The sequence below is a fragment of the Primulina huaijiensis genome, chromosome 9, assembly GCF_012295235.1.
Source record: "Primulina huaijiensis isolate GDHJ02 chromosome 9, ASM1229523v2, whole genome shotgun sequence".
Taxonomy (NCBI): domain Eukaryota; kingdom Viridiplantae; phylum Streptophyta; class Magnoliopsida; order Lamiales; family Gesneriaceae; genus Primulina; species Primulina huaijiensis.
The window spans coordinates 19,939,395-19,955,325 of NC_133314.1; the positions used below are offsets into that span (position 1 = coordinate 19,939,395).

The 15,931-nt window shown below is 36.1% G+C and overlaps 2 protein-coding genes across 2 annotated transcripts in view; one reads left to right on the forward strand and one right to left on the reverse strand.

The window, feature by feature from the left end:
• The window catches only part of LOC140984340 (putative ABC transporter C family member 15), an 11,097-nt gene extending 2,971 nt beyond the window's left edge, over positions 1-8,126 (forward strand). The window contains exons 2-11 of the mRNA XM_073451678.1: positions 2,199-4,540; positions 4,663-4,749; positions 5,029-5,676; positions 5,760-5,924; positions 6,084-6,378; positions 6,449-6,663; positions 6,767-7,072; positions 7,346-7,409; positions 7,503-7,742; positions 7,849-8,126. Of these exons, the coding sequence (XP_073307779.1) occupies positions 2,199-4,540; positions 4,663-4,749; positions 5,029-5,676; positions 5,760-5,924; positions 6,084-6,378; positions 6,449-6,663; positions 6,767-7,072; positions 7,346-7,409; positions 7,503-7,742; positions 7,849-7,976 (4,490 nt within the window). The 3' untranslated portion in view covers positions 7,977-8,126. The remainder of the gene's footprint in view (positions 1-2,198; positions 4,541-4,662; positions 4,750-5,028; positions 5,677-5,759; positions 5,925-6,083; positions 6,379-6,448; positions 6,664-6,766; positions 7,073-7,345; positions 7,410-7,502; positions 7,743-7,848) is intronic.
• A 1,112-nt stretch (positions 8,127-9,238) lies between these two features.
• On the reverse strand, positions 9,239-15,644 carry LOC140984558 (serine/threonine-protein kinase BSK2-like). The gene is made up of 10 exons (XM_073452072.1): positions 15,295-15,644; positions 14,511-14,731; positions 13,814-13,949; positions 13,472-13,605; positions 13,070-13,175; positions 11,676-11,761; positions 11,318-11,506; positions 10,795-10,953; positions 10,332-10,445; positions 9,239-9,725 (listed from the first exon to the last, which is right to left on the reverse strand). The coding sequence occupies exons 1-10, from the start codon at positions 15,374-15,376 to the stop codon at positions 9,474-9,476; spliced, it is 1,479 nt and encodes a 492-aa protein (XP_073308173.1). The 5' UTR covers positions 15,377-15,644; the 3' UTR covers positions 9,239-9,473.
• Positions 15,645-15,931: the final 287 nt, after the last annotated feature.

The window sequence follows — 15,931 nt, forward strand, 5'->3', positions numbered from 1 at the left end:
CCCTTTAATTGACGTTACGTGTACGTACATATATATGTGTGTGCCGCGTCAGATGTATGCATCAAACTTGATTTATAAATCGACTTAAGAAATAAATATAATTATTAAAAATTAATTTATTAAGTGAATTTATTTGATTCATAGTAATATAAATTGTTAAAAAAATAAAAGAAATAAATTTAATTATTAAAAATTAATTTATTAAGTGAATTTATTTGATTAATAGTAATATAAATTGTTAAAAAAAATAATATGATTTTTTTTTAAATGTTCCATCAAGATCCAACAAATAAAACAAAATGAGATGGCATGAAATCAACGCACGCTTTTAAGGAAAAAGAGAAAACATGCATGTGTGCTGCACTTTAGGATCATTTGTCTATTTGCTCGTGGACTTTTGTTCTTTACACTTCACAATGGATGAATGAGTGAATAGGAGGAGGGATATTATTATGATAATTTTAAAAAATTATTGGTTTGGTATTTGTCGTTTGAACTCATAATATAAATATACTTAGGGATATGAATTTAATTTAACTATTTTGGTTCGTATTACGTATTTTATTTATTATTTAATATTGAAGAATATGGTGTGATTTATTTATTTTTTTAAAAATTTTTTACCATTGATATTTTGTCTAAAATCATCATTTTTTCAATTAGAGCAATTAAAAAGTAATTATTGTGTACGAATTAGCAAATTGCGGAACTAGAGAGTTTTCACATTTGCAAATAAGTGGCTATTGTAAATTCATGCAATTTAGAAAAGGTAAAAATATTCTTATTTTAAATCAGCTATTAAATCCAATTAAGTCAATATAACAAATGTATTCATTGAAGAGATTTATTAATGATGTTTTTTTTTTAAATGATAGACTTTTGTATAGTCGCCAGATTTCTATAGAATTTTATGGAGTTGGAAGATTTCTATAGACATTTATACATTTAGCCTGCGTTTGGTTGTCTTGATTAGGTGGGTTTATTTTTTTAACCTACCTAATCTCATGTTTGGTACGTTTTTTATTTAATCAAGTCAATCTCTCATATGAATGATTAGGTTATATTAGGTGGGTTAAAATAATCAATCCTCACCCCCTAGGATTATTTATCCACTCTTAATCCATCTTATTTTTCCAATTTTACCCTTCTCCTAAATCCAAACTCACCACCACTTCCCTCCACCGACCACCGGACCGCCGCCTCCCGCCGTCGTCACCGACCGCCAATCACCGCCGCCTTCGCAGACCGCCGTAGCCAACCTCCGCCGCCGCATGTTGCCGCCGATCGCCGCAGGCAACCACACCGCCAGCCGACCACCACCGCCGCCGACCGCCGCAAAAGTGGAAGGACAATTTTGTCAATTCATCAAAAGATTCTTAATTATATCATTCTTAATAATCATACCAAACACAATATTATTTTATCATTATCTACTTCAATCATTTTTTTATCATTTTTCTCTTAATCATTTCATTATTTTATCTTCCAACCAAACGTAGTCTTATAGTTGTATTTTAGATTTTAGTTCTCGTCCTTAATGATTTTCATTGTGTCGTTAAAATTCTATTAAATTTTTGAATATATTAAACTTTTATAGAGTTTTTAAAAATCAATATTGAATATAACTTAACTTTTTAAAATTTTATTATGACTGAAATCATATAAAATCAAGATATCTCTAAATTTTTAAACTCCGCCAAATCTTTGAAAATCATTAATTCTCTAATATTAAAAACACCTCATTGTAGCCCGAGTAGGACTCTCCTCATAATAAATAGAAGAAGGCGAATTAGATTTTCTAATCAAAGAAACGACCATGACACGAGGTTGCTTGAAATAAGATTTAAAAATTAGGTTTTGAATGATTTTAGTTAAAAAGAAGGTTTCAAGATCAATTAGAACGAATAAAAGAGTCTGAAATTCAAATATTCAAAGCAACCCAAATAAAATATAGTGAATTTGGATTTTAATATTAGTTTTTAAACGATTATCTTGAAATCCAGTTATAGGTGAATAAAATTAGTCCAAAATTTACTACGGTTGAGTTTGGATTGCAGACAGTATTATTCCACTGAATTGAACTGTGTACGTGTGCGTATATGTATGTATGTTGCAAGATTCTTTAGGACTAAACAAGACAGATCATTCATGTTGTTTCCAAATTATTATTGACTGTTGTGTTGTTTTCTGATGAACAGATTTCGAATTTAATCGATTTCGGATAGCATGGCCAGAACTAATCTCTCCCTGCTTCTGGGAAGATGCCAGCATCACTTTGCAGCTTGGATTCCTTGCTCTATTGTCATTCCACTTCGTAAAACATGTGGCTGCGCTCTGCGCAGGCAGAAAGAAAGTTAATGGCGTCGAAAAATATCCCACAGATTATAGATATGGCTTCTCTTACAAACTTAGCATCATCTGTTCCATTATCATGCTCGGTATTCATTGTGTGATGGTGCTGGTGTTGCAAAGAAGAACGATAACTCAGTGCGAATCCACAGTTCCATTTGTGGTCTCCAGGATTATGCAAGTGGTATCGTGGGTGATCACGCTGATTGTGCTGTACAGAATCAGAAACAGAACATACCTCAAGTTTCCGTGGATCTTGAGATTCTGGTGGACGTCGAGCTTCTTGTTATCCCTTGCTCGTGTTGTGGTTGATGTGCATTGCATTATAAAGAACAATGATCGCCTTAGAATGCAAGACTATGCTGATATGATCGGTTTTCTTGCTTCTGTCTGCTTGTTAGGTGTATCGATTAGAGGAAAAACGGGCACAGGGTATGGCAGTTTAGGTGATTTCACGGTTCCACTTATCAATGGGGTTAAGGAAAAGCCAGCTGGAGTACAGAGAGACAGTCCTTACGGCAATGCCAGTCTTGTCCAACTAGTCACATTTTCTTGGCTCAATCCATTGTTTGAGCTAGGGATTAAGAAGCCAATTGATCAGGATGAAGTCCCAGACGTCGATGTTAAGGATTCTGCGAGTTTTCTATCCAAGGATTTTGATGAATGCCTCGAGTATGTCAAGAAAAACGATGAAACTGCAACCCCATCTATTTACAAGGCAATGTACTTATTTGCAAGGAAGAAAGCAGCAATTAATGCACTTTTTGCCATCACAAGTGCTGCAACTTCTTATGTAGGGCCATACCTTATAAATGACTTCGTGAGTTTCCTAAATAATAAGAAATTTAGGACTATAGAAAGTGGTTACCTTCTTGCGCTAGGATTCCTCGGAGCAAAGGTGGTCGAGACGATAGCACAAAGGCAGTGGATTTTTGGAGCTCGTCAGTTGGGTCTTCGGCTAAGAGCAGCTTTGATTTCTCACATTTATAAAAAAGGCCTAATCTTGTCAAGCCAATCCCGCCAGAGCCGAACCAGTGGAGAGATCATGAATTATATGAGTGTGGATGTACAAAGAATCACAGACTTCGTATGGTACATGAATACACTTTGGATGTTACCAATACAAATCTCATTAGCACTTTATATTTTGCATATGAATCTAGGAATGGGAGCTCTAGTTTCTTTAGCTGTAACAGTAACCATAATGGCTGGAAACATACCATTGACAAGATTTCAGAAGAATTACCAAACAAAGATAATGGAAGCCAAGGATGATCGTATGAAATCAACATCAGAAGTTCTTCGGAATATGAAGACACTTAAATTGCAAGCATGGGATAGTCATTATCTTCAGAAGATAGTAAGTTTAAGGAAAACAGAACACAATTGGCTTTGGAAGTCACTAAGGTTGTCAGCATTATCGGCATTCATCTTCTGGGGTTCACCGGCCTTCATTTCAGTTATTACATTTGGTGGATGTGTTTTGATGGGGATTCCGCTCACAGCTGGGAGGGTCTTGTCTGCACTGGCTACCTTTCGAATGCTTCAAGATCCAATATTCAATCTACCGGACATGCTTAATGCGATTGCACAAGGGAAAGTTTCAGCGGATAGAATTTCGTCCTACCTGCAAGAAGATGAGCTTCGGTCAGACGCAGTCCAATTTGTTCCAAGTAATGAGACAGAATTCCACGTAGAGATCGATCATGGAAAATTCAGATGGGACACAGAATCACAAAATTTAACACTTGATCAGATACAACTGCAAGTAAAAAGGGGAATGAAAGTGGCGATATGTGGAACTGTTGGATCTGGGAAGTCCAGTCTACTTTCCTGCATACTTGGTGAGATGCAGAAACTGTCGGGAGTGGTGAAGATCAGTGGATCGAAGGCTTACGTTCCTCAGTCTCCATGGATATTGACTGGGAATATAAGAGAAAATATCCTATTTGGAAAGCCATTTGTAAGTTCCAAATATGATAAAACAATCAAAGCTTGTGCCCTGATAAAGGATTTTGATTTATTTGCTGCTGGAGACTTGACAGAAATAGGAGAAAGAGGGATAAATATGAGTGGAGGCCAGAAACAAAGAATACAAATTGCTCGGGCGGTATACCAGGATGCTGATATATATCTTCTTGATGACCCTTTCAGCGCGGTTGATGCTCACACAGGCACACAACTCTTTCAGGTTAGTGACTTTGCCGCCTGTTGGATTTAGAGCAATTGTTACAAATTTAATGCTGTGCTAACAACTATAGCAATCATGTACCGTGGAAAAAACTGATTAGATTTATTATTTATATTCTACAGGATTGCTTGATGGGGGTCCTCAAGGACAAAACGATATTGTATGTTACCCACCAAGTTGAATTTCTTCCTGCAGCTGACCTCATTCTGGTATGCAACAAGAAACATACGATGCCAGTTCTTGTGTTCGGTCAAATAAACCATGAAATGTCAGATCTCCTATTATTTGAAGAAATTTTAGTGGGATTATTTATGTGCTCATCGTTGTACATATTAGAACATGTGAAATAAAAACAAACACTGCTACATGGAATACCTAGACTGTAGAAACAGCTCTATTTTTCATATTTGTTCCGAATGAACTATAGTTTAATACAATAATTTCCAGATATACTCAATATTTTCACATCATAACCAAAATATTGACAGGTGATGCAACATGGAAAAATAGCACAAGCTGGGACTTTTGAGGAACTTTTGAAACAAAATATTGGGTTTGAAGTTCTAGTTGGAGCACATAGCCAAGCTATAGATGCGGTCCTAACAGTTGAAAGCTCGAGTAGAACCTCTGAGTGCGTCGTTGTTGACAATGAAACAGACACAGACACCAATACAAATCAAGAATTCCTTCATACTAAGCAAAACTCTGAGCATAGTCTATGTGTTGAAATAACTGAGAAAGAAGGGAGACTGGTGCAGGATGAAGAAAGAGAGAAAGGAAGCATTGGAAAAGAAATATACATGTCTTACTTGACTACTGTGAAAGGTGGTGCCTTAGTTCCAGTCATTCTTCTTGCGCAAACATCATTCCAAGTGTTACAGGTTGCCAGCAACTATTGGATGGCATGGGCTTGCCCAACAGGAGGGGATAAGCCAGTGGCTGGAATGAAGTTTGTGTTGCTTATTTATACACTTCTTGCTGTTGTTAGTTCACTTTGTGTGCTAGTCCGAGCCTCTTTTGTCACTATAGCAGGTCTTCAAACATCAGAAAAGCTATTCAGCAGAATGCTGAATAGTATTTTCCGTGCTCCAATGGCATTCTTTGACTCTACACCTGCAGGACGAATCTTAAACCGGGTAAGTAGATTAGAGTATATCTATATTTGGTAAAACAATTTTAAAATTTTCAGGGTATCCTCAAACATTAACGCTGAGAACAGGCTTCCACTGACCAAAGTGTCCTGGATTTGGAGATGGCAAACAAATTAGGTTGGTGTGCTTTCTCGATAATTCAGCTTCTTGGAACTATAACAGTGATGTCACAAGTTGCATGGGAAGTATTCGTCATTTTTATCCCAGTGACAGCTATATGCATTCGGTACCAGGTAAAGTACTGTTTTTAGCGCCATTAGGCATAGGACTTTGCCACAAAATTATTGTATTTGTGTTTATTAAAACGCATCCTTTACCTTCGGAATCATTTATTCATGCTTTTCTTGCAAGCAATAGAGAACATGAGATTCATGATTGTTTCGAATTTTCAGCAATATTACATACCAACAGCGAGAGAATTGGCTCGTCTAGCAGGGATTCAAAGAGCCCCAATCCTCCACCATTTTGCAGAATCACTTTCTGGAGCAGCATCAATTCGAGCTTTTAACCAACAAGAACGCTTCACTGATGCAAACCTTTGCCTCATTGACAACCATTCAAAGCCATGGTTCCATAATGTATCAGCAATGGAATGGCTTTCTTTCAGATTGAACCAGTTATCCAATTTCGTTTTCGCCTTCTCATTAGTTTTGTTAGTTACTCTCCCAGAAGGAATCATCAACCCAAGTACGCATAACATATTATGAAGCTTATGTTTCTATATGTAGCAACAAATTATGATGCTTAGTTTTCACAGGCATCGCTGGGCTGGCAGTCACTTATGGAATAAATCTAAATGTTTTGCAAGCTTCAGTCATATGGAACATATGCAATGCAGAAAATAAAATGATATCGGTTGAACGGATTCTTCAGTACTCAAACATTGCAAGTGAATCCCCCCTCGTGATTGAAGATAGTAAACCACCAGCATACTGGCCAGATATCGGAAAAATCTGTTTCAAAAATCTACAGGTAATACTTTCACATGTTCATCTTGTCAAGCTAAGTCAACATGTTGGGGTATTAGATATTAATGTGCTAATGCTATTTTTCGATTCAATGCATGACCATGCAGATACGCTATGCCGAACACCTACCATTTGTCTTGAAAAATATTACTTGCACATTCCCTGGAAGGAAGAAAATTGGGGTAGTGGGAAGGACAGGGAGCGGTAAATCAACCCTCATACAGGCCATCTTCCGAATTGTAGAATCTGGAGAAGGCAGCATCATCATTGACGATGTCGATATATCAAAGATAGGCCTTCAAGACCTGAGATCAAGGCTCAGTATCATACCACAGGACCCAACCATGTTTGAGGGAACAGTTAGAGGGAATTTTGACCCTCTAGAGCAATATACTGACAATGAGATATGGCAGGTACATGACTATAATCTATAACAATATAGCCTTCATGTGGCAATCACCTGCAAGGCAAAATCTTGCTTTACTGCAATGCATTAAACTTTTAAAATAAAAGTCACTTCAGACAATGACACAACGCTGTGCATCACCCAAGTGAGCAAAAACTATAAGCTTTTAACTGATAGGTAAACAACTTCGTGGCTTTGTCAAAAATCTGTGAACAAAATAACCCGTTCAAGAAATTCCATTGGATATGAAAAGTTGTTTCTAAGTTAGCTTTCTTTTCAGGCATTGGATAAATGTCAACTAGGATGTATAGTACGCCAGAAGCCTGAGAAACTAGAATCTGCTGGTCAGTTTTTTTACTTTTTACTGCCAGTTGTTCAATTTCCATCAAAGTCGTTACTCTTTGAACTAAACCAATTAAAAAATCTGACATTGACAGTGGTTGAAAATGGAGATAACTGGAGTGTTGGCCAGAGGCAGCTCTTCTGTCTTGGAAGAGCTCTACTAAAGAAAAGCAGTATTCTTATTCTAGATGAAGCAACTGCATCGGTTGATTCTGCAACTGATGGGGCGATACAAAAGATTATAAGTCAAGAATTTAAAGATCGTACAGTTGTCACTATAGCTCATAGGATCCACACCGTTATAGACAGCGATCTAGTCTTGGTTTTGAGTGATGGTAAGAACCAAAGTCAGAAATAAATTTCCTAGTGTGTTTTCAAAATATATACTCCTACTTAAGGGTATGAATCTTAATGCATGACTGTTGTTTTACTCTTGAGCAGGCAGAATAGCAGAGTATGACACACCAGCCAAGCTATTGGAAAGGGAAAATTCTTTCTTTTCCAGGTTAATTAAAGAGTATTCCATGAGATCTCAGAGCTTCAACACGAAGTTGCAGCAAGAACTTTGATCCCCCCAAAACTCTGGAAATTTAACCAAGCATTGGCTCAAAAGAAATTATTCTAGTTCCGCCATACATTTGTCAGACAAAATTCCAACAAGTTTTAAACAATGGTATCTTTGGCATATCCTTCCAGGCTTTCCAGCTTATCAAGAAGCAGTTCTACCTAGCAAAGCTGCTGGTAATTAATCTACGGTCTTACAGCAAATAAGATTAAGAAACGTTCGCAAAGTTGCATGAAATTGCTAAGAATGCCACGATTTCATTTTGAAATCCTATTTCAATTATTACACCACATTTTTCGTGCTCACTGAATATTCATGTCGGACACTGATTTAATACAATATAGATGATTTTCACAGCATTTTACCTTCAATCTGAAGGGAACTTAGCCATACCTGAAATTCACCAAAAATAAAGCTCCATGATTGATGGGAGATTTCCTGGTCTGGAAAAATGCAGATCCCAGTTATTCCGTCTTCCGTAACAAATCCAAATGCAAATATGGGTGAACGGTGTTGCACCCCGATTAATCTGAAATCTGGACATCTTTTGAACTCGAGTTTGTGGCAAATGTTTGAGCTTGATAAACCTCGATAAATTAACTTCTTACCAAACAGTTCGAATTTCAACCATAATTTGAATTAAACTCGAAACCAAAATCCTTTGTTTTTTGAGTTCAAGATATAGCTTCAAAACAACTCGATGGAATAAGATTTCAAGCTCTTGATAACATAAAAACATATGAAATGCTATAACTTAGTTTAGTTGCATAGTCTGAAAAGGAGAGACCAAATTCATTGATGAAAATTCGACGTCGCAAGTACATTTCAACTCAGCAACCAAATGATTCACACGAGTTATTTCAGACTTCTCGACAAATTTTACGAGGGGGGTGCACTTTTGTCACTGGAAAATTTCGATGATTCAATTACACGCATTGCATTATTGCAATTGCAATCTCATTGACTAAAAAATTTGACACTAAAGATTCATTTAAGAGCGCAGTGTTATTCAAAGTATAATCTTGGAGTTATTCATGAGAGATCGGGAATTCATCAGTCCATATCCAGACTAGAGTAAGGTTCAAGTCCACCCTGAAATCTATCTTTTAACAAAAAAATAATTTACCGTGCTTGAGAATTTATTATATTTTTTATATGTAATATTTCATGCGTTTAATTTTTAATAATTCATACGAACACAACTTGTTGAATAAAATATAAACACGATTTGAAGCACCAAATATTGCAGATGATTTCATCTCAATGTGTAATCACAAGTAATAAATCCAACTCTCCACAACTTCGGCCTAAAAAGTGATTTATACATTTCTTTTATGGACCTGGACCTACTTAACTACAACAAATATCATCAAACTTTGCTACAACCGGTCCAAGAATTCGATACTCAATTCCTTGGACCAATCTTGCGAGTTGCATAGAAGAATCTAAATCCCTCAGCAGCAAGAAAACCAGCTTTCCAAGGATACTGCAGCGTAGTAGTTTAGCTAGGCCAACTATTTTGCTTCTTAGTTTCGAACGAGGCTCCGTCGTTTAGCATGTCTTGAGCATCGGACTCCATTCCGAGCTTAGAAAGGGCCAGAGCTTGCATGTAGAAGGCTGTAGGCCACTCAGGCAAGCAAACTTGAGCCTGCATAGCGTCTCTCAATGCTAGTTCTGGTTGGCCTATCATCAAGTAGGAAAACGCCCGTCTCACAAAAACCGTGCCAGAGGGAACAGATATCATCGATACTAGCTGTGGATAGAGGATCAGGTGAAACGGTTTACAGGTCAGAATTTTGCTGTCTGAACTTTTAAAGTTGTAAAAATACAGTGAGAACAGAATACAACATATTACAGGATTTATGAGGTTCTACCATAAAGACCTTCATCCATGACACAATGGTCCAAAGTCTTGAAACTTGATCAAAATCTATTTGTTTGCAATACAATCGTCACCTCTTCATATAGGTAAAAAAATCTACATGGTTTTAGGATAAATATGGTAGCAAATTTTCCTATAACTAACCAGCAATCAAATTATATTAAATCTGATTCTAAAATTTGTTTTTTATTTTCTAACAGAAACAGTAGAATGAACCGCTCATGAAATTTATTATCAGGTAATAACCCTTGAAAGAACTTTTAACTACAGTATTTGGGATGCTTATAGGACACCGAAAACCTGATCAGTGAGTTCAAACACATCGGCGGCAAAGCATACATATGATGATTTGCTTTGGTACAGAGAACTAACGATTTGAAGGAATTTATGAAGTCTCTTGCAGAAAGGAATTTAAAGTTGGCCTGGAAAAAGGCTACGCATCAAACCAAATAAATGAGACCCAAAAAAAAGAGAAACCTTGGAGTAGTAGTCAACTGCATTCTTGAAATCTTTGTCTCTAAATGCAATATCACCAAATTTCTTAGTATTCAGCATATCCTGAACTTGCTGCGTCCATTCTTGGAAAGAAAGCTTCACCAATTACAACATAGAGTGAGCGTGCATGATACAAAAATGTCCTCTCATAAACACTAAATGGGAATAAATAACAAAAACATGTATTCAAAAGAGAGACCTAATACCAGCTTAAGGAGAGTGTGCCAATTTATATTGATTAACATAAGATGACCTGACTTTCATTTGTTTAATCAAGTTTGTAGAACTGAGTATTTGTTATCATACCAAAATTTATAGTTGACGATCATAGTACCAATCAAAATTTTTAAACCATACATGAAGCCCATACAACATATTTCAATCGTAGTGTCACAAAATAAAAAATTATTAGTTCCTAACAAAAAAAGCGGGAAAATAATCTGACCTCATTGTCTGCACCCTCTTCATCTTTATAGCCTGTTTTGTGCAAGATGTCATGAACGGCAGAAAGGTCAATCCTCGCGCAAGCCTTTCCAAGAGGAGAAAACATGGTCGGGAGAACCACAGGGGTTCTTGTGAAACCCATTAGTACATGTGATGCAACCTAGAACAGCAGATATCTTTTTGTAGGTCAACCTTGTACACTAAGCTCAGTAGCTGCCCCCAGATGAAATTTAAATTGTAGAATATAATGAAGAAGAGAACTCAATATTTACGTGAATTGGCCACGAAAGCCTACGTCAATGGCCAAAGGGCTATAACTCCATTACTCTTAGTTTAGCATACAAATTCACCTTTTTATAAAGAGAAAAATATATCGAATACATATAAAAGAAGAACTTCCCTAACACTAAATATAAAAAAATTATCAGTCTTTATAATATCAAATACAATTCCAAAACATTTTTTCCCTCATTTCTAACAACTCTTCTCCATATAATGACAGGTGAAAAAATTGTGAGCTTTACCTCCTTTTGTTTTTGAAGACATGCAGCAGCCGTAAGAACAAACTTGAAATCGGGCCTTTCTCTGGCCTCATATTGGAGGCACCTTGAGGCAAGTTCAACCAATGCAGTAGCATCATCATTAGCATATTGACCTTCCAGAGACGAATCCGTTAGCAGCAGAACATTTTTTCCTCTGATCAAATCTAATGCCTGGAGGAAAAAACAGACGTGCAACTTTCTAGAGACTCGTTGAAAGAACATGCACATAAGTTTATTTTCATACATCAAAATATTAACTATTTATATAACGTCAATTGCTCATTTTGTACCACGTAAGTTATCAAAATATTAGCACTCTTAGCAAGGGAGGGGTAAATACATGGCTAGGTGGAATATGCTTTCCACTCAGAAGGTCCAGAAGAACGGTTCCGTAGCTATATATCACACTCTCTGGGATCACCCTGCCTGAAAAGGTACAAAGAAATGAAAAATATTGTTAAATTATCAAAAAACCGAACAAGAACTCTGTTAATTTAGCAAGCATGCATGATTAATATAAAACTGCAAAGAGAAGTGAGTTAGAAAACAAAGATTGCAAGATTTGATAATAACCAAATAAAAAACAAAACAGTATAGAGTTCAAACACAAATATAAATTATTAAAGGTAGAAAAGTATAAAAGTTGAAGTTGTTAAGAAAATAAGGCATAAAAGTGAAAATTTTCAAACCGGGCAATGGCTGAAATCTGAATATGTTCCTACTTCAAGACACGAAAAATAGGTGAAGGGCATAACTTACAGAACCAACAAACTTGCAGACCATGACACGAATTTCAATTTTGATTGCCAAGATCATTAAAAGAATAATTTGGCTGAAAAGGGAAATAAACTGAGGACTATACGATATGATTATATATTGCTTTCTCTAGCAAGGATAGACATGCAATCTTTCAGACCAGTCAAGATAGGCAAGGCACTGCCTACTTGCATCCATTACTTCCTATTTCTTCAAAAAGTATCAAAAGGAAATGTACAAAATTTAAGTCATGACTTGTGATTCAGCACTCCATCAAATGGAAGCCAATCTTCACATTAAAGATGTCTGAGAGCAATGGTCGTCTTATATTTCTCTCAGAATTCCTCAAATGTAAAAAACACAAAAAAAAAAAAAAAAAAAAAAAAAAAANAAAAACAAATAACCCATTTGGAGCCTGGAGGGACTTGGTTGGCAAGTATTTTCCACCCTTATTTCATAAGAGTCTCTACACCGACATAATCTATATCATGAAACCATGAGGAATAACCCACCTGTGAGATAGAAGAAGATCATAAACTAGACATGTCTACTAGCATGCGGGTAGATAATCAGACAAGCTAAGAAATGGAATTCAGATCTATTTTGGACATGTTTTTCGATATTCAGATGTGAGAAAAAGAACTATATAAGAATGGGAGGGAATGTCAGGTAAAACAACTGCCATTTTTCAGTTACTTTTCAACTTAGTTTCGAATCTAGGCCACAGATTTACACACAAATAATAGTGCAAGAAGACTAAAGATTCTAAAATAAAAATTTCATGTATATGCATTCTATATTCAATAAAACTAATTGTAAACCAATTATACAAGTGGTGAAAGAACTGGTTCACTAGAACGAAAGTCTGGGTTTGAGTCACATAGAATGCATACAAGAATGAAACTTACAAAACTATACGTTAAACAAAATTCAAATGATGTGGCATAGTTCCAAGGAGTGGTGTGTACATGAACTAACCTGTACGCAAAAACTCAGGGGGAGTGTAAGCTAAATTGGTGCTATAACTCTTTCCATCCCTACTGTTTTTCATCAAGCCAAAACTGGATAGTCGGGGGTCACCATCCTGTACGTAAAAACTAATCCAATCAGACAACTTGTAAATCTTGATACCTATTATTTGGTATCGACGGATAGAGCATTTTTGTATGTTTCTATGACAATTTATATAGTTTGTCTCAAGTAAAACAACACCTAAGGGAGTATCATGAAGTTTAACATCCAAAAAGAAGTTTGTGTTCCAGAACTGAGAGATAAACATTTCCTCTGTACTTTCCCATGCATCATAAATGCAGACGAGAGACTGAAAGAAGAGCAGAAAATGGCAATACTTGGAAAGAAACTTAATTTCAAGCTACTAACCTCATCAAAAAGAACTCTGTAAGCATTTAAGTCGTGATAGATTTTGCGATTTTCTGAATTGCAGTGGTCAAGAGCTTGTCCTATGTGGTATGCAACTCTCACGCGCATTTCCCATGGCAAAGGCTGTTTATCCCCTACAACCAAACAAGTAAGAACACAGTAAGAGACTGCAAAATAAATTAAAAAACCATGTTTTACAACGCAAAATTTTCCTAGAAATAGAGTGGCATCATGTCCAATCAGGGTTATGGGCTAACAGAGAATAAGTCTTAGAATGAAATCAAAGAAATAAAAATTGAAGTTCAGAATTATCTCAGTAGAGAAAAATGAAAGTATTCATACAGTGAAAGAGATGCTTTGAAAGTGTATCATTGGGCATATATTCGGCAACTAACAGGCGTTCATCCCCTCCTACACAACATCCAATTAAGTTCACTAATCTCTTATGTCTAACCTTGCCAACCCCAGCAGCTTCTGCCTGCAAATGAATTAGATCAAGAGCATCATTATCGGCAATGTGATTTCAAAATTCAACAAAATTCTCCTAAGAAACAGATTTCCATAAACATAATTGTCGTTATAAACAATCAAGTGGTTCAGTCAGATAGAGCTTGTCTGTCAAAGACAAGTGGTTTAAATTGATTGCATAGAACTGCAACGTATGCTTCCAAAGCAGATAAATCTATGATGCGAATCACACCATTATATATAAGTATATAACAATAAATTATTCTGTCCCAGTAGATAAAAAAAGGGACCATAAATCCGATTTTTGGGAGGAGGATAATATCTGTGACAAAAATCAGTAAATTTAAATAACTTAAAATAATTCCACCCAAAAAAGAATCTACAAGCATCACACCCCTAATATGCAACTGAAAATAGTATAATTGACACAAATTTAAAACTGATAAAGTGGAGATATCAAGTCAAAGTACCAAGAACTACTTTTAGACCACCATAAAGAACACGGGGAATAAAAATTATGCCAATGTGAATAAAAGGAGAGATCAATCCCCTTATGATGAAGAAAACCCACCACAAACTGCTGAGCATCAGGCCACGACTGCTTTGAGAAGCGCTTAATAGCAACAAGCCGATTACTTCGAAGTTTCCCTCTATAGACAACGTTAGGTGCCTTCTCCCCACTCTCTGAAACTATCAGCTCACTGCTGAACCCATTTGTTGCTGCACGAAGTTCTGCAAGCCCAAATTCTTTGAATGCAGGGACTTGATCCTGATCCACTGTGTCACCATTCCCTTCAAAAAAAACATTTAATGATCATAAAAGAATAAGTACATCCTCCAGTTTTAACACATGTAAAAGGTAGAACATCATGCAACAAATACTGTGTACATGCCAAACAAACTATAAGTGCAAATCTATTACTTAAAAACTTAAGTCGAGGAGAAACGAATCAAAGAGGAACAAATCTGATCTTATAAGTTCCAAACTGTAATAAGGTTGAACGTGGCTCTAAGCAAATAGGCATGAGTAAGTCGCACAAATGAGTCTGGGTAAAGGAAAAAAAATTCTCTTTTTTCGGCAAAACTAGGCATCTCTGTGTATATCATGCACCCATTTCTGCAAATCTCCCCCATAAAGAAAATATAAGTTCAGACTCAATATCCACACAAGAACTGATATGAGATATGCCAAGTCAATTCCGACGAATAAAACTTCTACACTTACAACCATTATTCACTAATTACCAACAATGTGAGAATCATCTTAATCACTTGAAACCACACAAATACACACACCAAAAATCCAATCAAAAGATATTGATGAGAAGAACAAAACAATGAGAAAAAAGGAATACCCAGATCCGGTTTTGAGTCGGGCTGTGAAGATTCCTGATCAGGGGAGTGGACATTGGCAGTTTTGGACTGCAAACAACCCATCTTCAACCCACTCACGTTCACACTCACGTCTGGTACGAGCGTCTGAGTTTATAACATAGTTATATATATCCCCACAACATTTATGATTTCTGAGCAAGAATTTTGATGGGTTTACAGAAACAAGACTCAAAAAATTGTGCATTTATGAAAGTGGAGAGAGACCTGGGGAGACTCAACTCTGTGTGTGTGTGTGTGTGTGTGTGATTGGAACAGTCAGAACACAGAAGGCAGGGAGTGGGGACTTGGTGTCACATGATAAGTGGATCATTACCACGTGAAGACACTGCCCATTCTTGTTATTATCTTACACTGTTTAATTCTATTTATATATTTTATGAGAGAATTTTATGTATCGTATTTACAATCTGAGTTCATTCGATTTATAATATATTTGACATAAAAATCATATTTATTTTACGAATTGGATCAAACATCTATAGCACAAAATCATTTCATGATACGATCTCGTGAAATTTTTTGTTATAAATACAATAAAAAAAACGTTCCATTTTATAAAGGACATCGTATCCTAACAATTTCATCTAATTATTTAAT